This window comes from Cyanistes caeruleus, chromosome 1 (assembly GCF_971803275.1).
Source record: "Cyanistes caeruleus chromosome 1, bCyaCae1.hap1.1, whole genome shotgun sequence".
In the NCBI taxonomy this organism is placed as follows: Eukaryota; Metazoa; Chordata; class Aves; order Passeriformes; family Paridae; genus Cyanistes; species Cyanistes caeruleus.
Window position 1 is genome coordinate 14,929,587 of NC_141701.1, and position 25,673 is coordinate 14,955,259.

The 25,673-nt window shown below is 40.6% G+C and overlaps 1 protein-coding gene across 1 annotated transcript; it reads right to left on the reverse strand.

The window, feature by feature from the left end:
- Positions 1-1,554: 1,554 nt before the first annotated feature.
- Positions 1,555-25,503, reverse strand: SLC30A8 (solute carrier family 30 member 8). Its single transcript, XM_023921405.2, has 8 exons — positions 25,072-25,503; positions 16,741-16,945; positions 12,754-12,892; positions 8,990-9,143; positions 8,275-8,464; positions 7,769-7,874; positions 6,058-6,192; positions 1,555-5,095 (listed from the first exon to the last, which is right to left on the reverse strand). The coding sequence occupies exons 1-8, from the start codon at positions 25,149-25,151 to the stop codon at positions 4,950-4,952; spliced, it is 1,155 nt and encodes a 384-aa protein (XP_023777173.2). The 5' UTR covers positions 25,152-25,503; the 3' UTR covers positions 1,555-4,949.
- Between the last annotated feature and the right edge of the window lie 170 nt (positions 25,504-25,673).

Below are 25,673 nucleotides of genomic sequence, written 5' to 3' on the forward strand. Positions count from 1 at the left end.
AAACCCTGAGACTGTAGTGAAAAGCAGACATGTCTCTCATCAACATAACACCTGGGATGGAAAATCCTGAATGTGCACCAGTAACCAAGTTAAAAACCCTCTGCTGTGCTTCCATTCCAGACACTGTTCTCACCGGGCTGCTATCCAAATCTTCCTTTGCTGCAGTGCACTCTTGCTAGACACTGTCTGACACAAAGTCCAAGCAGAGAGAAGTCAAAGGAGGCAGTTAAGCAACTGGAAGTCTGTAATTTCTTTCTTGCTTGAACTGTGTGTACTCAAGGGAGAAAGGATTTTATTTTTTTTAGCTGAGATTATCAGAAAGCTTGAGAACATGAAAGAGCACCTTAAGCTGGAGACAGTCCTGATAATTTTTTTGCTCTGAACATTCTAAATAACTTTAGTACAAAGAAAATATATATCAGAGCTGGACATGTGCCAACACGTGATGTCTGGAATGGCTGTTGCTCTTTGTTTTTATTAAGCTCCTGATGTGAAAAAAATATGGGTTCTTATGCCACATTTTCAACAAACATGGAGCAAAAGGCAGTTTCTTTCTGAGGATTTTTATCTAACCACACAGGTTGAAGAGGAATGGGAAGAGTTGTAAGAAGAAAAGATATTCACCAAGTATATGTTGGCATTGAAATTTGAATAGGTGAGTAAGAGAGGTACTGAGGAAAAAAGCACAAATGGCAAAAAGTAGAAGAGCAAAGAAGGGAACAATAGCAAAGGGAATGAAAAAGGAAGGAGAATGTGTCTGCTGTGGTTGGGGGGATGGCACTGGGGAATGTGTGTTGGGGCATGCTAGCTGTAGAGAAGAAAATGCTCCAAGACAAAATTGATATAACCTCTTGAAATTGATGTGTCTCTTGAAAGAGACATATTGCAGACCTGCACAGTCCCTGTTCCTTAACCATTTGCTGCCCTGGACATCTGCTGGATATCTGGGGATATCTGTTTGCCTTCCTCTGGAGATGACGAATTACTGTTGTGAATTCTCACACTAAGTAGGCAATATAATCCTTGATTTCATATACAGTTCTCATAATAACATCTCAGGAGAACACAGAACTATGTCTATGACTTTAGTTACAATAAGAGATTATTCTACTGGTGATAATAACAGACTTGTTCCTTAACTGTTTGAATAATTACAAATACTTCTGTCACTGTTGGTGGTCATTTCAGCATACTATTGACACCTAAATTTTTTGTCACTGCTGAATAAGGAAAGTTTAGCTTTGCATTTGACTGTTTCAATATTTCTACTCCAAAATGTCTTGAGTTTCTACTTATCCTTGTGGAAAGTGAAAAAAAGAGAGTACTTTTAGGGGATCAGAGGAATACATCATTTACAAGCTGCATAATGTCTACTTTAAAATTTAGAGGAAAATGAGTATACACATGTTCAGAGAATTTCAGTATGGGCTACCCAGTAAGCTGCCCAAAGGAACTGAACTCCATCAGAAACAGTCAGGCAAGCAAAACAGACTTCTTACATGAGAAATACTTCTCTGTTTCACAGTGGTTCCAAGAATAATTTAGATAAAGCAATTTTTGGTCAGTTTTCTTTTAGTTATTCTTCTGACAATCAATAAGATGTAAAGTTAATAAAACAGACAAGAAATTGTCTTTGGCCTCTGCCTATCTCAGTAGCGTGTCTGCAGAAATCCTCCCTGGTCAGTCAGACAGTATTCTGAAGACAACCTTGTACCAAGATCATATCCCTGAGGATCAGACTAGACAGGAATGAAGAGCAAACATACATTTTACATTCACATGCATAGCAGGAACATTAAAAATTCAGCTCCTTACAGCAATATTTATAACTACAAGTAAACATTTTCTCTAAATTCATCTTCCATCTATCATATTTAGGTAAAATTCCCTTAGGTCTCTAGCCTTAGCTAAAGATATGAGGTTAATTTTTTTTTGCTTGGAATACATTTATTGCTGCTAAAACACCCAGACTTCTCTGCCTCCCCAATCCTGCCCTGACCTTTACTACTCACATACCCAGGTTACACTACTGTGGATGGAAGCTGTTGCCTCGCCTTCTTCTTAAAACTTCTTAGCAACTTTCCTCCCACTCTCTTTCACTACAGATCATTATTTTGTATGATCTCCTTCTTTCCTTAAATACCTATATTTTACTGTTCCTTTTTCCAAAACATAACAAAACACTTTCCCATTTTCCCTTTCAATTAATTTGCCTGATAACTTCAGCAATCCTGGTGCTGACTGCCAAAACTTCTTTTTTCCAGCCCCTATTTTGTTGCTTCCATCCAGATTTTTCACAGCTCTGCTACTCAGCATAACTTTCTTAGTGGACCATATCACTTGCTTGTTTAAATCCTTTCCAAAATCCACTCTTGCTCTTAAAATTATGGTCTTTTTCCCTACCTCAGTCTTAATCTTGGAACTGAATCTATGTCCTATAGGAATGTTTCTGTCACCCAAATGTTATCTTTTACACTGTCCTTGACCATAAAATTCTTTCTCAGAATTCTCTATTATATTCAGGTCTATGTCCTCATTTTATTCCAAACACTTGGAAAGACATTTTCTTTTATATGAAGGCCACACTATTAATTTGTCCTCTCCAAGTAATGAAAGGAATACTCAGGTTACCTGACAACTACAGCTGAGTTGCCTTGGGAAGGAGGCAACTATGCTAAATAATACCAGCAGAGAAACTGGCTGAAATACAAGTTAACTTCATCATTTAGAATTTCTTACTGTGCTTTGATTTATTTGTGTCTTATCTTCTAGAGTTTCAGCTGTGAAGGGCAAGAATTGTCTTTATCACTGTACTGAATATCACTGCTATGGCCTCAGCTCTTTCAAGCCAGTAAATAATGAGATACTCATGAAATTCCTAGCGGGTGTTTTGTTTTAATACCTCATCTGATTTCAGTGGGAGGTTTACCTGAGTAAGATCTTCCTTTAAGCAGAATAATTTCTTGTTCCCCCTACCAGGTAACAAATGCCAGCTTAATACATCAATCCATCATCACATAGTTATGTATTATCTGTAGTCAAAAGCTCCAATAAAACATTCTAATCTCCTTAGAATGATAGAGGAGAAAACTAATGTGAACCTATTGCTAATAAAACTGAATTTCCTAAAAAGCAAGGCCCATTTATACCTTAATAACACAATGGTCCTTTCAAATATAAGTATGGAAAGTCAGTACCACTTGGTATCAAATAATTCATTTTGTTCTAACAAACCTGTTAGCAAAGTGAGCCCTACAGCTGTTGGAGAGAGAACTGTGGAGTGGGAAAACATTATGTCTAGTTCTGCATGGTAAGCACTGTTATGGCCAGGGGCAGAACTGAAGTTATTTTTTGGAGCACTGGAGCATACATTTTGAAGTACAACCCTTGCTTTTGCCAAGAGGTGAGAGCTTAATTCAGTTGGTTAGACAAAAATAGAGGGATTGCAGAAAGACCTGAGTCTTTGTTCTCAGTTCTGCTGTTAGCATTGTCAGGTATGTAAAAGTGGAGGATTTAACACTTTGTCCTGATTCTGACCAGGACAGGGTTAAGTTTTGCAGTAGCCAGGAGGGGATATGGCCAGGACCTGGAGATTATTCTATACCACTCCTGTCATTTCAGGGATGGGGAAAGGGTTGCTTTGGAGTAGTGTGGCAGCAGGGTGGGCTATTGTCAGGGGTAAGCACTCATATCAGAATCATTCACCTCTTATATATTCTGTCATTGGTATTGCTACTGCTCATTTTCCTACTTCACAGCTGTTTCCAATAAGTTGTTCTTATCCCAACCTATAACCTTTACCTTCTGTGCCTCCAGTTCTCTCCAGTCCACCACAGGGGAAGAGGAGGGGGAACGTGGGAGTGAGTGAGCAGTGGTTTGGAGTGATGGAAACACTCAACTGGGGAAACCATGACTCACATCTTGTTAGAAAAATGTGGGAATTAGTTACCTGAAGGAGAGGCATGTCACTTCCCTTTACAATGAATGGCTCTGTGATATGCCAAAGGCTTTTTTTAATTATCTGATATAACTTCAGCGAAGTAGTGTCACTGGGTAACACCCACAGGCTGCTCTGATCTGTGACACCAGACAGGATGTTCACAATGGGTCCCAGTCTTTCCTTGCCCTAATCATTTTCTCGTTATCTGAGAGCACCTGGTCTGTTTCATTGTCATGACTCAATGATACCTCTTGAAAGGGACACAGAGATTCACCTCAAATTGTCTCTCATAACTTGTCATGGTGCAGCACTGTTCAAGTTATGAGTTGATAGTTCAGAACACTGCCCATGCCTGGCAGAAAAGAGTTGGCCTGAAGGCTAGCTGAAAACATAAATAGGGGTAGCTAAAAAAATCAAAGAGCTGTTTGCCAAATATGAATGGGATGAACTCTCTTGTGATTCATTCTCATCCATGGTACATATCTATTCCCTTAATGGGCAGAAAGAGGAGTGTCTGCCAAAAGGCGAGGAAAACACCATCACTTTCTTCCCCAGATTTCTTCAACTCTTGCAGTAATTTAAATTTTCTTTTTCATACTGAGTGTTGAGTTTGCTAACACCAAACCCACATTTCATTACACCTGCAATAATTTGTCTGTCGGTAATTTGAAGGTTGATTAGTTTTTTGTTACCTGTAATTACAGACAGGCACTTTAAATGTTGCTTTATTGCCAATCTGCTGGTCTAGTCAAGAATAATTTAGATATTTCTCTTGTAATTGAAAGAAACAGCTGATGGACAGGCAATCTGGCTGATGGCTAGATTTAATAAATGTTCTCTCATGGTAGATGATACCAACAAAGAAAAGCCCATGCTCTCTTGCAATGGTAGGGCTTGTTATGTCAGTTAATTACCATTTGTTGTTAATCAATTACATTCAACCAGCACATATAGTCTCCATTGACCTGTAAGAGGGGTGATGGTTACTTGGCATAGCACACTGCTCCCTTTAATCCCCAGGCTCTTGGCAGAAGACACAGTCTGCTTTCTGATCCTCTCTTGATTCAATCTGGATGGTGATGGAGTGGAAGCTGTAGTGCTCAAACAGGGCTTGGGTAACATCTCTCAAAATCTTCTGGCTGTCTGTTGTGTCTGCTACAGATAGCAAGCAGAAAATAATCAAAACACAAACATTTTGATCATACTTTAAGGAAGTACTGCATACTTCCAATATAGACATTGATATCTAATATAGATAGTAGGATAGAACTTTTAACAAGAAGTTTGCTTGAAAAACGTTTCTTTTTTATCCTCCTTTTAGGAAATTTCATGTCAGCAACCCTTTGTTCATTCAATGTGGTTGGAATATGAAATTTTGGAAAGAGTTAAACTAAAAGTAATCACCATGAAAATTCAGTTTGGCAGAAGACTGGAGGAAAGCAGAAATACTTAATTAAGATTAGTTCATCCAGTCAGGGAGTAGCAGCAGTACCAAGTGATTTGGGTGGCTGATAGACCTCCTGTTTTTGGAAAGTGGGGACTCTGTGGAGGACTTAACCTCTAGCCAAACACAGCTGGCATTTTTTTGTCTTAATACATAAAAAGCTGACAGACATAAGAAAATCAACCTGAGTAGTGGACAGCTTTTCAACTGGGATTAGAACTACAATTTAAAATCAAATTTTAAAAGATGAGATGGAGCTACCTCTAAGCTCCATTTATTTTTAAAGACTGTTTTACTGCTGGAGATATATCAGGAATGCATATTGGCCCTGTTAGCTTTTCTTGTAGAGATCAACAGTTTCCAAGTTTGATAAAAATACAGTTTGAGTCTAATTCTTATTTTAAATATCTTGTCATTTACTTAGTTGTCCCACATCCTCTGCAGTTTTCAGGTTCTGGGCTAAGTAGAGGTCCTCTTGTTTAGACAAAATTTCTGGGAGGAGGATCTGAGAGCTTTATTTTTTATTATTGTTGATTTTGTTTTTCCAACAAAATTGTTACTTTTTTTTTTAACAAGCAACAGATTTACAGTCAGTTTAATCTGAATCAAGAAAAACTGACCTTTACTAGACAGCAGCTGAATAGTTACTCCCTGCTTCCAGAAATTTACTGACCTGTGGCAATGTGAGCAGAGAGAGCAGTTTGATTCATTGTCAGAGACCAAAGATGAAGGTTGTGAACAGACTCCACTTTTTCAACTGCTAAAATTCTTGCTTTTACAGCATCATAAGCAAATCCTTTTGATGTTCCTGAAAAGGAGAAATTGATGGAAAAACAATGTTTTTAAGGGATAAGAATTATGATCAATAGAGGAAAATTAATCATGAACTTTTATTCACTTAGATGCATTATTTTTATAAAAGTATACAATGCTTTGGAAAGCCCATCTATTTCAGCATTCACTGTGCTACATAATTCTATCCCTTGTTTTAAATTTCTCCATGGAAAGTTGAGACTCATGCATGTTTTAGGGGGCAGTCTGAATGTCCAGTTCACACAGGGTAGTGAGCTGTTTAGCCAGATCATGTTGTAGTTTTGCACCATCTTTTGTGAGTGCATCTCTATGTCTACGTGAACAGCATGAACTCATCGTGTTCCACCTGGATCACTAAACTGAAACAACAGCTCCAGCATCCAATTTCTTTTCAGAAAATTCTGGGCAGAATATTCTACTTAGGAGAGAGGAGACTCCACAGAGAGTTCCCCAGGAGGACAGTGGGCTTGGTGCAGAGGTGAACAGAGCACTGCTGGCTTTGGCATGCTTACAGAAGCTGGGAGTCACTGCTTTAAGAAAGAGACTCCTCAGTGACAGGGGTTGCTCCCCCTTCCTGATAGTTTGACTTTTTTTTTTTCAGCAATCAAGAGATCTGATATTTTGGCAGCCAAAATACAGTCAGTTGCTGCACTCTTGTCTGGGTACACTTCTATATGGAAGTATCTCTATTTCACAACCACTGAAAACAAACCAGCCCTGGAATGAAACTACTCTAACAATATCAGATATTTTATTTCTTGAAACAGCAGTAGGTGTGAGTGAAAGAGTGAAGAAGCAGTCATGCAGGCAGTCACACTGACTATCCATTCAAAACCTGCACTGTTACAGCTACTTTTCCCTTTAATCCTCATATCTTCACAGCTAAGAAAGAGGTTGCATTATATTATTCAGTGTGAGGAAGGCAAAAACACGCATCTATGAATGCTCAAGTCGTTTGGCCTTGCAAATGAAATATTCAGTCCCATAGCTGACAGGATTAAATATTGCTAAGCCTGGCTCTTGCTGCTGCTGTGCTGAGAATTGTCTATTCCCATGCACTGGAATCCAACTGGAAAGCTATAACATCTTGCTTTTCTGGACTCATGTAACTAAAAATCTTTTAAACTTCTGTCTCTTGCACCCAGCCTATTTCACAGACACAGTTCAAAGGACAGTCAAAGCATTTTTTTCTTGGCAAAGACTTGTATTTCACATGGGTAGAGGAAATACACAATGAACAAGTGTGATTAGGCATCTCATATGCCAAAGGGGTGATAGAAAGAAATGCTACACTTATGGCAAACTAAAGCAACTCAGAACTCATCAGTAAAACACCAGTACACAGATTTTTACAAAAGCTGCCATATGTGTAAACTTAATGTAATGGTAGAAAACAATTTTGATTAAAATTAGAAGTAACTTTAAAGTATGATCAGAATCTGAAGAATACCAAAAACTGATGCAGAAATGTGCTATTACACTTTTTTTCAGTATATATAAGCATTATGGAGAAAGCAACAGGGGAAAAAAAATCAAAACATGAGTGTATTGATTCTGGAATCAGGTCCTACCTTCCATTAACACAGTTAAAATATCCCTTAAAATCGTGATGGTAGTTGCCAAAACAAAGACGGAAAACACAAATGTGCAGATTGGGTCGGCTATTTTGTACTGTGGCTAGAAAAACATGAACACACCACTTTGTTAATTTCATTATTGTCGGTTATTGTAATTTTTAATTAGTTAGCATGAAAGAATAATAAATTCCATTCCAATAAACTCATTCCATCAAGTACAGAATGAGTGCTGGCCTCCTTTGCCAGTTAGGGAGCCTCAGCATAGGGAGTGAAGGTGCTACAGAAAGGGAGAGACACCAAAGTATCCCCTTGCAACACCAAGAAGCAAGGGTTACATTCTCAACAGCTATTTCAGTTCCCAAGAATAATTCCTCTTGATACAATTACAGCGTGTATGATTAAGACAGAGGAAATATTTACATAGTACCTAGTGTCACAACACTGTGAAAATAGCACTTACCCTTGATTGCAAGGCAGGCATATGAACTAATAAAACCAACCTTAAAGAAGATGATAAGTGCACTAATTAGCACACTAACACTCTGGAATAGATCTCCAATGGTATGCACAAAGGCTGCCCGCAGGCTGGCATTGCTCAGAGCTGGCTTTTCCTGGGGGAGTGACGCCTGTTCCCTGGCCCCTGCCCCATGGCTGTGCCCGTGGCCAGTCTGGTGCAGAATCAGGCTTAGTCTGCAAGAGATGTAAAATGCAAATATCAGAGGATATACTGCATTTCTGAAAGCAGTGAGCTCACTCACATCACCACCCCTGTCACTTCTGCACGCTGAACAGTAAAACCTGACACATTAAGTTGAAATGCAGAGTGGCTGAGCAGACAATTCCTAGGTTTTCAGTGATTTGCATAATCAAGAAAGACTGTGAATGGGGTAATTAATGAGGCCTCATTTTCTATAGAGTTCTTGAATATTCTGACATCTAATAAAAAGTGAGATGGAGAATAATCTTTTTCTAGGGTTTGTAGATTCATAATTTGACTTCCCAGTGTGGCAGCTAACAGAAAAGAGGAGAGTAACTGCAACTTTCAATGAGAAGCAGGACCTTTCTTTTTGACCCCTTTCCATATCCTTGTGGAACTCATAAACACTTAATATTTTTGAGGCCATTGTATCTCTATAGTTTGTGGGTTTTTTTATTGAATTACAGCAGCAGGTTCAATGTTCAAATGCCATATGAAAGGAAAATAAAATAACTTACAGGATGTTGGTGAGCACAGCACAAACAGAGGTAATGAGCATCACTGTAGCATCAATATCATAATCTGGGTGTAGCAGCCTCATGCAAGCCAAATATGTCAACACACCAGTCACCATCCAGACTATTATCATAGACATCAAAGCTCCCAGAATTTCTAGGAATGAAAAAAATCTGTTTTTAACAGTCAGAAGAGGAATGCAAAAAATTTTAAGAGGTTGATGATAATGGCTCCAAGTTTATAAACTTTATAGCCAGGAGAGCTGGTTCTTGTATGCTGGCAGTCTTAAAGCTCACAAAGAATGGGCCAACCTCCTTTCTGATCATAGTAAATCCAATGACTATCCAGTGCAGCTTTGTACATGTGGTGGCCTAAGCCTGTTCTACCTGCTCCTACTTTTGTCCCCTTTCTCCAGTGCTGAGTTCATACAACATTCTAAGAAATTGGAGAGACAGAAAAGATCATTTGGGGAGTTCTGGGAGGAGCAAAAGGAGTTTGCCTGACCCTGACTGTGGTGTGAAACCCATAAAGACCAGCCCTCCTGGTCTCCCAACGAAGTTATCTTCATCACAGGAGCAGAGGTTTGAAGGAAGGAGAGAGGCACAGCTCACCCAAATCCACTGTCAAACACAATCCCCCTCCATTGGCCTCCCCTGTTTCTGCACACCTCTCACCACTTCACACTTCAGAATGACAGTAGCAGCTCCCAACGAGGTCCTGTCAGCAAAACTTATGCTGGAACTCATTCTGCCAATGCCACAAAGTCATTTTTGTGCCACCAGCTCTTATGAGAACAAAATAAGTTATTTTTTCCCTGGGGTAGCAAAATTTAATTTTGTCTCTATTGGCTTTGAGTTGGGCTCAAATAAATCCAGCCCCCAAGGTCTCCTTTTATTGCACTGTTATAGGAGAGGTCCAGGGAAGTGCATATGAACGTGCAGCATGCTTTTAATAGGATATGGGACTGGTAATTGCCATGTGACTTGAATGGGTAAATGAGCACAACCATGACAATACCAAAGAAAACACAAACTCACAGCAAAGTGAGAGGCAGTAGACAGGCAGAAAGCATTTGCACAGACCTCTACTGACAATCCATTAAAACACCTTATGATTTTGTATAGAATTTTAAGGGGATTCCCCCCTTTTGCAGACTTGCAAAGGCTTATCAAATAACTGGTTTTGCCTAAAACTGGGAAGTAACAAATCAAAGTGCACTGACAGGGGAAGCTAGTTTTACATAAAAGTAGATAGAAGCAAACATAAATCATACAACTTTTTGTAAGTTGCAGGCTGAACCCCTGCAAACTTGGCCCAGCTGAAGGTGCTGATGGCTGTGCTATCATTGGTGTGAAAGCAGCCAAGAGCCCTTGTGAACACAGATATCCACTTGTGTGGATTCATGTATATCTTCCATAAGAGAACACGTTAGTGGTCATCTTTATATATTAATTTTCAGCGGAATATCTTGGTAAAAGTTTAGTTAAGCTTACAGATCAGTTCACCAGGGCTAAATACTTCTCTGGAGATGTTCTCAGTTACTTTGTTTCAGAAACACTGGCCCCAACAGAGCACAGAAAGCAATAGTGAAGGATTGTGTGGGAACCTCTCAGTACAGCTGAGGAAAATTACGGTGCAAGAGTGTTTTTGTACCTGAAAACAGTTTGGCTCACACTATCAATTTTATTCGATGTTGTGTTTCTGTGTTTGTAAAGTTTGAAAGTAGCTGCACTGCTTTGGCACGGAGGGCAGGAGGCATTCAGATGGCTAAACCTGAGTGCTGCCGTACAGAATCTTTTCATGACGATTTCTATCAGTCTGAGAGAAGCAGTCAAGGAACATCTTCCAGTGTCATGGAGGGCTGCACCTGCAAGACCTTGGTAGTCAGTGAAGAGTGACTTTGCCACCTGACTGCCCTCAGCTACTCTATTAAGGTACCCACCTGCATATTAAACTGAGAATATAGCTGGGAAAATAAGCACGAAACAGGATAACAATCATGGAGTGCAATTAAATAGCTTCTAACATTTGATGCAAGGCTCTTTTTTTTTTTTTTTTTATACCAGCATAAAAAAAGGCAATGAAGGATTGGTTTTGAAGTTCTGCATTGCAATGACAAAATAAAAATAATCTAGTTCAGACTGAGGATGAAGTTCCATGAAGTGGCTGAACCTGCCTGCATCAGCATGAGAGGTCTCTCTTTCACTTTCTCCCTGCTAGGATAAGAGATAATAAACATTACAAGTAATGGTAGATCAACTGATGTTAAGTAGTAGTTTACTAAGGCTTCAAAATTCAGCTGTGTGTTGCCAACCATGCTTGAGCCATACTGAGCCTCCCACTCACCCAGCAGCCTGTTTCCAGCAGAGCTGGCAGAATACACTTAAGGAGCTACAGAAAGACAGGATGAGTATAGCATTTGTCTTCCCTGGTACTCTGCAGCTACAACCAACCTTGGCCTACAGACAACTGAGTCAGAAGCTGTTTCTGCACTTTACTCCTGAACACCCTTGAAGCATTTATCATCTGAGTTCTTGGTTCTGGTGCACAGGTGTTTAGAGCCATTGGATGTACACTGACACCTCCATGTGTGGCTTGACACAAGGTGTATCATTGACCCACAGACTTCCAGGCAACTTGATTTCAAATGGCACAAATCATTTACATATAAGCAAAAAAACTGAGCCCTGAGCCATCCAACATGAAGTTACTTTCAGACAGAGACAAATAAATTGCCTACCTGTAGGAATTACCTAAGTGTCTAAGCTCCCTTTGTGGACAGTGGACATCAAATGAATGGTGATTGACACAGTTCCCTTCTTTGCTGGCTGACTGGAAACACTACTGGTTTCTTAGCTATGAGTGTCTGGTCACATTTGACATGCCCTGATTTTGTGCTTGGCACCTTGTGCAGTCTCCTACAGGTCTTGTGCAACAGCTGCTATTCCCATGCACAAGCCTCTGACATCCTAGGGATGTTAACACTGGACTTAGGAGGCTGAATGGAGCCAAGATTTCTGTTGAATATATCAGAGACTTGGGCCCTGTGCTTAAAGGTGCTCATCTGCATGTAGGCATTGATATTTAGGTGTCTAAATCTTGGATTTACTGAACTCCCAGAAAATTATTCTCATGGTTAGTATTTTGCTAGTGTCTTGTCTTTCGTAAAAACACTTGTGTTTGATTGTCAGGCTTTTGGTATTAGGTATCACCTGTAAAATGATTGTTTTATGTTGAGGACAGAGTACTTTAAAAACCTGTTTGCATTTGATAAAAACCAACAGTGATAAAGAGATATGAAAGGAGAGAATCTAGAAAAGGGTAAACGTTAAAGGATCTTATTTTTCTACAAATGTAACTTTGTGGACTTTTAAAAATGATTCAATAATTTGCTTTAGAAATGAAGGAAACCCTAATTTTTTTGATTATTGTTGCTTTTATAGAAATTTGTTTCATAACAGGTTGAGAGCTCAGTCCTCCACACACTCAAGGCACTGAGAGAAGTTACTGTTATTTCAACCAGTTAGAACCAGCTCAAAACTATGGTAAATAATGAACTGAAAGTTGTGCTTTTATATAAGAGCTGACTCTTTACTTCTTTGAAATTCACTGTCTTACTCTGTTTCATGTCCTGAGAGCTGTGGGAGCATTAGTGCACTGTCCCTAAATGCTTGCAGACTTGTGTTGGACATCAGCATGTTCTCCAGTCCCTGGCTATAACTTCCCTTTTCCATTCCACATGTTCATAGTATGACATGTCTGCTACCTGCTCGGTGCCACCCAAAAGTTAGCTGTTTGGTGGGAGGTTTGGAGGTGAGCCACAATGAGAAGAGGCTGATGAGGAAGCTTGTCAGGTCCACCAGGATGTGTGCAGCGTCGCTGACCACTGCCAGGCTCCCGGCGATCTGCCCACCTGTGTGAAACACACATCTGGATCACTGCTCTGGGCAGGGGTTTGAGCCAACCAGAGCCAAACTCAAGACCTGTTTTGCTGAGAATCAAAGGAAACACTCAATTTTCAGCCACCACACACAAGACCCAAACCTCTTCAAAGATAATTTCATTTTATACCTCATTCATGCAGTGAAAGGTATGAATTAATAGAAATGCATAAGCCAAATTTTTTGCTAGAGAGAGACCTAGGAACAATAGGGGCTGTGATACATTTGTTCTGTAGTTACATTACTATTGTACTATTTAAGTATTTTAATATCAGATTTTTTTTGTGAAAAGCCATATTAGGAATCACATTTTCGGTATCCTCCTACTATCCTTTCACAGAATACTGGTGTTTTTATGTATGTACAACAGTTCAGAGACCTAGCTTATGGGATTAATTTCCTATCTTTTACAGGAAAATATGACTGTTTATTTGTCACGGGCAACACTAAAACAGGAATACATGGAAAGATCCCAGTGGAAGAACTGCGATAAGCAATCAACCATTTTAGTGAGGGCATAGCGAAAATGTTCTGTTCTCAGGACTAATCTATCATTTTAGATCTGTAATGCATGACTTAATTTTCCTGCTAGAGCTCAAAAAAATGTGGCTGAATATAATTTTACTCTGTGGGGGTTTGGATTTATGTGGATTCTGAAGGAAAATAACCCACCAAATTAAAAATATTTTGGGTTATTTTAATTCACATTTCTTTTACTCAACAAGCCAAATATCATTATTTTGCCAAATTCTTCATGAGACTATGTCTCAGGGCTAAAGGCAAATCCAAATAAATTAAAAGTTTGCTTTAAACTGCCCCATCTCCTGTTGGCAGCAGGAGAAGACAAGGATCCCAGGCAGGACACTGTCCTTCTAACACATTGCAGCAAGGGAATCTTTTCATCAAAGTGCAAATGTAGAAAAGTAGACGTGAAATAATAGAGCCAAAACACCTAGTTTCTGCATTTGGCAATGCATTGTCATTCTTCAGTCATTTAATAAATTTCAGCTCACTCATTTCTCCTGGCCACAACCCATATGAAAATCAATGAATCCTGAAAAACATCATAGAATGCCTCATTCAAGTCTTTGGCAGCACACCACTGCCAAAAGGACATGTAGATATATCTCTTATTTCCTTATAGTTCAAGCATCTTCATGCAAGCAGGATGGACTTTCTGTTTAATTTCTTCCTGTATGCATATTTTAGATTAGAATACCTAACACCGTAAGTTTTTCAGCACAGAAAGTTTCTTCCCAAAAGGGAGAAAGCATGGCTGCAGAATCTGGGGGCATCTCATTCCTTGTGGTAAAATGAAAAATTCATAATGGTCAAGTGTAAATGCACAGATACTCTTTGGTCATGGCACATCTCTTAGACTTTCACTGTTTTCAGGGTGTCTCTAGAGGGAGGCAGATCTGCTCAGCAGGGGAAAGAAGGCTTGCCTCTCAGTGCCCAGATGTTAATAGCCCAGGCATCAGGTGTCATTCAGCAAACAAATATGTGGGTCACAAGCTGTGAGAAAAACCCTATTGCATTTTATATACTCTATTTCCACGTTCTATGGGACAGCATCTCAAAGGCTTGCTGCTAGCCTGCTGTCTTTGAAAAATGTTTGCAAATTATTATTTTATGTACTGCTGGCATAACTAATGCCTTGGGTGAGTTTCAGAGATCTCAGTGTGCTTAACTTAGCAACTTGTCTCACTGAAGAAGTTTTTATGTTCTGTTCTGACATGAGACCACATGCAGTCATTCTACTGCCCGAGTGGAACTGCTTTGAAATCCACACTTGGTCCTTAGCCACCAAAAATCATTGGAAAGCACTTTCATATCTGAGCTTCACACAGGGTAGCATTGGTCTGACTGATACCTTCAGATCTATGGAGATTGTGATGGATCTCCTTAGAAGAACAGGAGATAATTATCTTTCAAAGAGAGGTGGTGGTGTATCAGGCTCAACCAGCAGCGCCCCGTTTGGGAAAGCAGTAATGGCCAGTACAGATAGTTTGAGAAAAAAAATATAATGGAAAGATCTAGGCATTCAAAGCAGCACAGCTTTTCAGCCTCTCTAGGAGTGATGCAGCTTTCCTTCTGTTTAGCAGAATAACGCTCAAGGAAGCTGTTTGCCCTTAGAGGGCAAGGAGGGGAGAGGAAGATATTCTTTATCTTCAGAAGTAAAATAAGTTTCATAGTCATAGATTTTTACAGCTTTTTATCAATACTCCCAGCAAGTGGCCTTTAAGACTTACCCTATAAATATACCCATTCCCTATAAGGGATGTTTATAGCTTTATAAACCACAAGCAGTAGAAATTGTCAGTCACTCAATGGTCAATCATCAGGCACAGCAGTCTTGCCTAATGACTAAAAAAATTAAATGTATGGTTCATAATTACAAAAATCTCCACAGAGAGCTGTCTGTAACTGCAGTTAATAACTGGTTTGTCAAAGTTTAATGGTCTGAAGCAAAACGGTCTTCAAGCCTGTTACTTAAGCTGTCATTGCAAAAAAGCTGCATGATTCATTAAGCAAAACGAAACATTTAGTTAACATATCATCTGTCCTTCCAATAATCCTCTAGCACAGCCACACTCACCAAACTTAAGCCTAGTGATTATATGGTTTTGCTAATAATGCATTACTTCTGGCACTGGAGATTACTGCATGGGGATTAGCAGCATGCACCAGTTTTCATGGGGGAAATGCATGTGACCTACAAACAACAGGGCTTCGTGCAGAGGGAGCACGTGGGAGGGAAGAGGTGGAGAAGTCCCTGCTGGGTTTGGCAGCCAGAGGAGAAGGCAGAAATGCAGCAACTCTTTCAGTGTCTCCTTCACTTCTCAGCTGCGGGAAAGACAAAGCCTTTCTGTCTCATTTTCATGGGGCTCAAGAGATGTCTGAGCTGGGAAAATATGGATTTCAGAAGCCTTCCTGGCTGATTTTTGTTACATTGGCTGGAGCACATATGGCAAAAGTCTGTGGGATTCCTCATGTCTTTCCTTACCTCAGCTCACTGCAGAGAAGGGTAAATTAAAGAGCCAGGAACTATCAGGTGGATATAAATATCGCAGAAACCATGGAGAGAGCAGAGCAGTGAGAAAAAACTAAAGCCAATGCTCTATGAGCAAGCCAAATACTTATATTGGGTATTGTAGGGTGGGTCAAGAAGCAAAAGGTAATTAGGAAGGGAAATAACCTTCCATTGACCCAGAGACACACCAGCAGGCCAATTTAAAATATAAATGTGCCCTGATATAAATACATTGACTTAACTGTAGAAAAACAGATGGCAAATCTGGCCCTGGATTTCCCTGGATTTTGAAAAGACTCTTGCATTTCTTTTCAGATCTTGCTGCTAGCAGCCTCCATCCGTGCTGAGGTCTCATTGGTCTGGATAAATATGTAAAATCTTTTAATCTTATAAAAATAATGTAACCCAATTTATTAGAAATTTTGTGATGCTAAGACATGCGTCAGTCAAGCTTAAAGACCTGGAAGAACATTCAGACCATGATCTCTGTATTCCTACCCAGATGCAATCCTTGAATGAAAATATGACAATATATGAAAATATATGAAAATATAATTATGTTATATAATTATATATATATAATTATATATATATATATATATAATAATTATATATATATAATTTCACTTAAAAGCTCTCCTCTCCCCAGTTCTTTTAATGACCAGGGACAAAGGAGAGTTATTTTGCCCCTGTTAGCATGGTCCCTGCAGTCAGAGTGCACACTGAAGGCAAGAATGTGGCTGTGCTGGGCACCAGACTGGGCTCTTTTTGAGCACACATACTCCCCTGTTATCTCAGCAATCATGAAGAAGGTGCCGATTACTGATGCTACACAGAGCTTCCTCCTGGCTTGATGCTGCTCCCTCTCTCTGTTCTCATAGGCCTGTGAGTAGCTGTGACAGTGATATGCTGGATTAGCTCCTGTAGCTCCTGCTTCCTGCTGCTGCCTCTCTTCATTTGAATTCTTCTGAAGCCAGCTGATCCTTTGGGATAGAAAGAAATAGAAGGTTAAAAAATAAAAACCCTGGTTATTCAGGCGTCTAGCCCTACAGCCCTAGAAATGATGTAATTAATGCTTTCAAAGGATAAAAGCAGCATTGGGAACAGCAGAGCAGGTCATAGAAGAGGCTCGCTCGCACAAGCAAGGCTCTGTGGGAGGGAGCTGTACATGAAATGAGTGTTCTGGCTGTGTTTCCCAGCTCTTTGGGCTCTCCTACATCATTTAGCAGTTTATGAAGCACGGGTGGCTTTCTTAGGCTGTATATCTCTTGCACACCACATGACTTTGAAAAAATTGTACCTCATGCAAATAACAAGTTCATCATAACATGGAGAAAGTTCTACTAAAAAATTCAGGATTTTATTCCCAACAGCTTTGTCAGGAAGACTAGTCAAAAAAACCACCCCAAACTTCTTTTTCTTAAATATAATCAACTAAAGATATTTCTCTTCTCTCTTTGCACACAGAACTATTTTTTCTCAAATTTCCATATATGGAAAAAATATACCAATATTCCAGCAGAGCCTGAGCATAGAAAATGTTGGCCAAAATATCTCAAAGGTACTCAAAAGTCAGAGAAATCAAGTCTCCATAGTACATATGACCCATAGTACATGTAGAACCCTTTGTGCCACTGCCTTCGTGGTAAGGTGAGAGAGAAGTCCAGCGGAAGTGGCTCCTTGAGTGTTGCTCCATCAAAAAGTGATTTCTCAGCCAAGTCTGCTCTGCCACAAAACCTCAGTGTTCTGTCTCTCAGGGTTCCTGCACAGGAAATACGGGCTGGGGGCAGAGAGGTCTGGGCCAAGCTCACTGCACAGCAGCTGTGGAAGCTCCTGGATGACCACGACATGTGGTGCTCTCAGCAGAGCAACCAAGAGATAACCTCTGGGAGGTCCCAAGGTGGTTTGCTGAACAAGGATGTTCCCTTATCTCTCCACAGAAAAGTGCTCAAATGGCAAAAAGCCCCTCTAAACCCCCTCCTAGAGGGACTTAAAAGCATTCTGTCTCTCCCAATACTGCACTTGTTGCCAGAGCTACTCCTGGTGTGATGAGTGCACTGAGACTGTGGCACCAGAAGATGAATTCTGCCAAAGATGCACATACACACCATCCCTGTAACCACGTGTTGCAGCCACTTGAGGTTTGTGTGTGCAGGGGCTCCCCAGGAACACAGCAAACTCCACTGGTTTTTTTTCCCAAATCTGAAATTGGCCTGGGGACAGGGTGTGGTACTGGGCTTAGTTGTCCCAGTAATAACAGTGGCTTTTCCTCATTTTGACTTCAAACTTTCCTCTGGGACTAGGAAGAATTATTTCTTCAGCTGAGTGAAGGAAACCTGTGCTCCAGGAAGTAACATGAATCCTGGTGACTTTCTGTAGTGTTTCTGCACTGTTTATAGAAGTGTCAAGATGCCTAAACTCTCACTGGAAAGAAATCAGCTTGTGGCTGCCAACCTGCAGTAGTCAATGTCCAGAAAAAAAACTGTACTGAAATCACAAGCTTTTTCCAGCTGCTTTTTTCAGGTAGCCTGAGGGGGCTGCAGCTGCTCAGCAGGTTTGAAGTCCTGCCAGATGCCCCACACTGGTGGGTGAGAGGCAAAGGCACCTGCAGAGCTGATGCCTTGGCCCTTTATGTTCATCAACATCATAGAGGTACTGGCAAAAGAAGAGCTGACCCACCTTGGCAGCCAAGCCCTGCAACTGTAGATAATCAATGTGGATTTGGTTCTGTAAATATTATTGAGATGTTCCAAGGGTGTGACATTCCCCTGAGTCAGCCTGTTTCCCAGCCAGGTTAGCATGTGGTCTCTGTTTGCTCAGTGGAGGTGACTGATTCCCCCTGTACGTGAGGAGCTTGTGTGAAAGAGCAACTGGTCAGATGTAATGCCTGATGCTTGGAGACAGTGAGTTTTCTTAGTCCTTTTGTCAGCATTTTCCTTTATTTTCCTCACAACAACAAATAAATAGGAATTGGACTGTCTAGGGAATGGGCTCTCCATCTGACAGCTGGGGTCCCCCCCAGCCAGTCCTTCTCCAGTCCTTTACTTTTGCATTCATCGGGTTCCTCATGTGCACTGTGTCATTTTTGTACATATTTTACTGATGAATTAGACACAGAAGGTATCACAAATTAATTCCTTCCAGATGGCTGAATAAAATGCTGTAGTTCTCTCACTCTCCCCTGGAGATCAGGGCAAGCAAGATTTTCTTTCTCATGATCTCTCTCTGGAGTTAACTTCCAATGCTTTTCTATAGTTTGCATGTAAAATTAATTTCCTCAATTTTCATCAGCTGGCATTGAACATTAAAATCATCTTAATGACATGAGTCACGATCAGCTCAACAGCCTCTCAGGCAGGAATGCCAAAATCACTGCTGCATATTCTGAGCCACGAGTCCTTTCCTTGCTGTTAACAAAATAGGTCGCTCTGTGATCTCACTCTTTTGTTTTTCGTCTTTCAGTCTCACTGTCAACTAACAAAGCCTGAGGGCATCACTGAGGGGCAGAAAAGCACTGTCCATAGATCTTGCTGGACAGATGCAAAAGCAAACACAGACAGCATAAACCCACAAATGTCACATTTTTCTGTCTAAAGGGTACCTAAATAAAAGTGCCCCAGTTGCCAGAGGTGGCGAGCATTCACTGTTCCTTTTGAACTTGCAGAACAGCATCTGGCCTGTTGAGTTGGGAAATATCCTGCCAGCTCCTGTACGTAACCATTATTTTTCTGTTTCAAAAGCTGACTGCCACTAATTAAAAGAAACTTAGAATCTAAGAGGCAGTTTTATAAAAGCGTGAATCAAAAGCTTAAGGTGCAAAGATCAGCTCTGTTATACCAGAAATCCCTTCATAGTGTTTTAGAGGCAGATGTAGCCTTTGAGCATCAGGTCTCTGTGCCAGCGTATTGCAGAGTCACAGATTAAAAAGTAATCTTTTCTTCATTTCAAATTCTCTTTTCTTTGTAAAAAAGATAGTCAGGGGAATGTCACTGAAAGGCTCCTACTGAGTCATGCCTGGAAGGGGGAAGCAGAAAATATTAATACATATTGCAGATTTCACACAAATCATTAGCAATAGCTTTTTATTACAACTTCCTTTCTGTTTATTTTCACTTGATCTGCTGGGTGCCTTGATCTGCAGGCTTATGGGAATAATTGCTATCCTCCTAGACCATTATGAGTTCCCCAGTCAAAAGAGGAAAATGTGGAATCACTGCACTTTCCACAGGAGATCATCTCCTTCATGAGGGAAAATAGTAATTTTCTGGTGCCTGAAAGGATAATGAAACTGCCTTCAGAGAAAAATTTATCAAAGCCATAGCCACCTCCCTTGTGTTGGCCAGAAATCAGAAACCATTCTGATTTCAACTGATGTACCAATCTTGAATATTTCCAAGGTATGTAAGACCCCATTAATAACCTAGCTGTCCAGTTTCTCCTTTTCTTTACTGTTGGCACAAAATAAAGACAATTATTTATATATTTGCATACATTTAGATGTCTAGTAGATAGGAATTCATGCCTTATTTATTTTATTTGGGCTCATTTTGAAAAGACTCTTGCATTTCTGGCCCTGCACGCATAAATGTATTGTCAAGAGTTTTCCTTCTACATAACGCTATAACAATAGCTGCCTGGAGACAGACCAGAGGTGCATGTAGCCAAGTATCCAAATTCTGTCATGAGCATGAAGGAATACATAAGGTCAAAGTACCAAAGAGGAACATTCCCAGAGAGTTACTGCTCCCCAGTTCTGAACCAGAGCTCCTGTCCAACATCTCTTTACAGATCTTTATTCCACAAACCCAGCTGACTTGAAAGTATTGAATTCCATAATTTAATTAGGATGTGTGTAAAAATAATATGCCTTTTGTCACTCTGGAGCTGTCTGCCTGCTATTTTAATTAGTTCTTATACTGTTAGAAATAGTGAGTGACTATTCCCTGTTTACCTGCCTCACATCATTCATGATTTTATGTATCATTGTTATACCTCTGAACCATCAATTTTCTGAGCTGATGCCCTAGCTATTTAATTTCTGTTTCATATCACTTATTACCTTGGTTCTAATTTTCTTTCTGAGATGAAGAGGGCAAAACTAAATTGGACATAATGGAGATGGCATATGGCCAGTACTGGGCAGACACAGTCCTTTCTGCAGGGTCCTAGTGTCACCTGCAGGGGAGCAAAGGCAATGGGATTAGGTTTGCTGAGTCTGATAAAATACTGTGTGCTGCTGGGCCAGCTGGCAACCCAGTACAAAGGAGACAACCACAGGGCCCTCCTCTAAAACAGTCCAGAAATCACAAGAAACACTATAATCTTCCTGAGCATTGATTCTGCACAGGATAAGGAGAAAGGCATTATTTGATGAGGACTCTTTGATCTCATAAGAGTTTTCAAATCCCCTACAGGAAGGGAGAAAAAGAAGAAAATATTCCTTATGTGCTTGCCATAGAAAATCACTCTTCACCTGAAGAAATCATCTCCCAGGTTCGCTTCAAACTTTTTGCCTGCTGGTATGAGCCTGGCAGACAGGAACCAATTAGGAGACTAAAGCCTATAGATATTCCTACAGGAATATCTGCAGGTAAATGCCCTGTGTTAAAAACTTTTGCTTGAAGACAAACCCTAACATTTTCACACAACTTTCCTGCTTTCAGCATTGCCCATCCCTGGGTTTTTCCCCATCTTGTGTCTTGTCTTAGAGACAAAATAAAGACAAAAACTTTGAGGCTTAAAACCTTGAGTTTCACTATGTGATGGTATTCAAAATCCCACTATAAAGACAGATAAAGAACATAATAAGAAATCCATGCTGGATCAACCCAAAGTTTAGCTCATAGCAGAGCTGGCATAATCAGATGCAAATCCACTGATTTGTGAAGTGGGATATTGAATATTTCTGGTCAATATTACAGTGATCTGTTGCCAGCAAAAAATTAGATACTCTGGCCTGTCTTCATTCATGGAAACTTGAGGAATTTGGTCAAGCCATTACTTAGACTGCGAGAAAGAGTTATTTACATCAATATATAAGTGATAAAAAATAGAAAAAAGATAGAATAGAAATAATTAGTCATTAGAAGGACTTATTCCCTTTTAGTACCACAATTGATTGTGAGAAGACCATACAGAACTACCTGAGGGACCTAGTTCAGACCTAATTTAAAGATAGGTGATGTATGATTTACGAACAACACATTTTGCATGAAGCAGGAGGTTCTGAGTGCTCAGCTTCAGATCCTGTAACCATTAAGGTTCATAACCTTCCTCAAGTCTGGTGGGCAGTGGTGTCCTGTCCTGAGAACCATCCTGTGTAATGCCTTCCTCTGTTACCTGGAGGAGGAGGTGTAGGGCACCCTGATCACGTTGGCAGATGATGCCAACCCGGAGGTGCAGCTGATAGATTGGAGGGCAGGGCTGCCATGAGGAGTCTGGAGGAAGAGCTCAAAAGGAACTGTCATTTCAGGAGCTAATTTCACAAGAACAAATATAAAGCCTTGCACTTGGGACAGACAGATTTGTGACACCACATCTACAATATTGTGTCTAAATTTGGGGTCCTTAGCACAGGAAGGATCAGTAAATTAGTGCAATTTCAGCAGAGGGTGACCTGGATGATTAAAGGCTGGAGCACTTCTGTGGGGACTGGACTTTTTGTGAGCACCTAGATGCAACCTGCCAATATTCTTGAGGAGACTATTGAGAAGATGGAGCTTTATTACTCTGCACGGAGGAAGGATGAGGTCATTGGTCATAAATTGAAGCAAGTTTTGATTGAATATAAGGGGAAAAAAAATGATTGTGAAGTTAATTCCCTATTGAAGCAGATTGCCCAGAAAGGTTGTGGAGTTTCTATCCTGAGAGATTTTTTTCAAGACTAGACTGGAGCAACATTATTCAATCTCTTGGTTGGACCAGAGACATTCTTAAGGTCCTTCCCAGTGTGAATTGTACTATAAACCTACAAGTGATCTGACTTTCAAAGGTCTCAGTTGAAGCCCACCCCCTTTTAAGCATTTCAAGTTTGACATGGGAAGCCTTAATGCACCCAAAACCTCTAGTGACTACAGACAGGTCTGGCATGTGGAAAACACCCTCCTCCACAACCCTTAGTGCAGGGAAAGGGGTCAGCTTTCAGGCTTCTTACTCACATGGTCAAGATAAAACTAGTTTTGTTCCCTGTGTATTGTAATGATGGCATTTATTAATAAGAAAGAGGCTGGGGGTTGGCAAGGAAATAGGCAATCTGTGTGCAAAATAAATTCTGTTGAAAGCATTAGAGCTGCTCATTAAAGCTACACATGGGGGACAGAAAAATGTGGTAATTTATACCAAAGGCTAAGATGAGCCTATTGCTACTATTGGCTTAAGGCAGCTGCTCTGTGAGCCCAGCCCTGCATCCCCCATGGGCTGGCTGTGGCTCATGGGCTGGCACCCCAATGCTGGGTGCAATGGCAAGGAGGGCAAGGGCTTCCCCTGTGTTACCAGCTCTTTCCAACAGGAGGGAGACTCTGTCTCGCAGCCCCCACTTCTGGTTATTTCTGGAACAGAGTAATTAAATTGCAGAGCTAATCAAATTTCATCTGGCAGAAAAAGCAAGATGGGGATGCAGCAGAAAAGCCACATGGCTGGATGACAAGTCTTCATTTTGGAGAGCTGTACTACCACCTCCATCCTTCAGCCACCTCGGGACCACCACTGCAGAGCCCTCCTGGGACCAGGCCTGCAGCTCAGGGGCTATTGCATGTAACTGCAGCATCAGCCCAACAATTGCAATTGCTGCAGCAATTCACCCCAACTAATTTCAATCCTAAATTAAGAAATAATTATCAGAAAAAACTGACACCAGAAGGTGTGTCAGCTCTCAGATGGGAGGATAAGCTGCCAGGGATTCTTGCCCCAGTGTGCATCCTACCCTTCTGCTTACCAGGGATATTCCCCATTACCGGTGATCCAGGGAAAAAACATACTGCCTCACAAGGTAGCCTAACAATTGTCCCTGTCTCAGGGGACCATATAATGGGTTTGCCCAGAGTTGTCCTTGGTGTCCAGAGGTTGCCAGGGTCCAAAGGACCAAAAGCATTGAACCTGTGCCCAGAAAATTGCAAACTTTCAAAAAAACACTGAGTGTGTTCAATAACTAAAATGAACGGCAGAATCATATGGGATCTTTTTGAAATATAAATATTACCACAGAAGTAATTTTGGACAGTGCCATCCATATTTATGGAGCCATGTAAAAATATTTAAATAATAACCAGGCTTTCAAATGACTAAAATACGATGGCACTGACCCCAGTATAAGAACATGAAGAGACAGATTTCCATTTGAACTGACAGTGTTTACGCCAAGTTTCTGTCCCATATGTTTTAAGAGAGCCAAGCAATAAATAACCTGAAAACCAATGAGATAATGGAAATGTCAAGAGGTGCTAAACTGTAACTGAGCAGCTATTTTCTTTTAAAAATACTTGCTAGTCTGAGTCAAAAGGAAGAATGAAAAAAAGTTAAACTTCTAAACTATTTTATGATAGACATTTATAGTCATTTTTTTAACCCCATTTACGGTATTTTATGTTTTCAGAGGATCTTTCCTCACTCAAGCAAGCATTTACTCACAGGACCGCTGGCACACAAGAGGTACATTAACTCTAAGTCCAACAGACTATCCACAAGAAGAAAGCATTGCCTTTCTTTCAAACCAAGTGGATAATTTAGACATTGAAGCATGAAGGAGCCTTGAGTCAAACATGGTGTCAATAGCACAGCTATAATTCAGCCTAAAATTGCAGCATAATCCATGAGATTTCACATCCTACAAAAAAATCTACTAAACCTATAAAACACAAAGCAAGAGACACTTGCTTCAACAGTAGATTGGTTCAGTCCACCACAGACACATCAGACTGCTGTTAGTAAATGCTTCAAATATCTAATTACAAAGTTTGGGAAGGAAAAAATTGAACAAAATGTTTTGAAGGTAGTAAAATGTATGCACAGTGGAAATCTCCAGACCTTGACTCCTGCAGCCGGTTGGCAGATTGGTGATCTCCTATTGCTCTGACACAGAAATGTCAGTGAAGGAAACAAAGAGTCGTGTTACCTGTCTAGGGCCAAGGAGTACTTCTTGGTGTCCCTCTCGCTCACAAGACAAGCTCTTTCAAGACCCTTTTCAGTAGCCATGAAGAAAGTCAATGGGGTTTTGCTTGGTTTTTCCCTTTAAACTCTCCTTCTGTCTGTCTGAAGCGATATGGGCAGAAATGTCCTCTTGACTTATGCAGAAGCCTCTGCCAATTATTTTAAAATGAAAATGTTTTAATAATCTTCCCAATAAACCCGAGAGAAACTGCAATAGAGAGCTTCTTTCCTTGTACTGGTGGCGTCACTACCGTGCCAACCAGTAACCTGCTGAGCATGTCAGATTGGAGATTTTGGGCCTCCCTCCCTGTTTTTGTTTTTTTCCTTCCATATTTGATGCTGGATCTGCTCCCTGGTCACGCGGGGGGTGCGTGCTCTCCCAGGCACAGGCACAGGGTCCAGCTCAGCAGAGCACACAGTGATGTGCACAAAGGAGCTCGCATGGATGCACTGAAAAAGAGAAGCAAGGTCATTAAACAGCCTGATTTGCCTGGAAACAGCCCTGTTTGCCTTTCTACATGCTTGACTTGGGAGGAAAGTAAACCTCCCTCACTCTAGCTCTGCACA

Coding starts and splice junctions, on each gene's coding strand:
- SLC30A8 (XM_023921405.2), bottom strand. CDS start 25,151: ATGGCTACTGAAAAGGGTCTTGAAAGAGCTTGTCTTGTGAGCGAGAGG. Junction 7,875..8,274: donor CACTTATCATCTTCTTTAAG/GTTGGTTTTATT, acceptor ATGTTTTTCTAG/CCACAGTACAAAATAGCCGA. Junction 5,096..6,057: donor CTCTGCTCACATTGCCACAG/GTCAGTAAATTT, acceptor TGCTATCTGTAG/CAGACACAACAGACAGCCAG.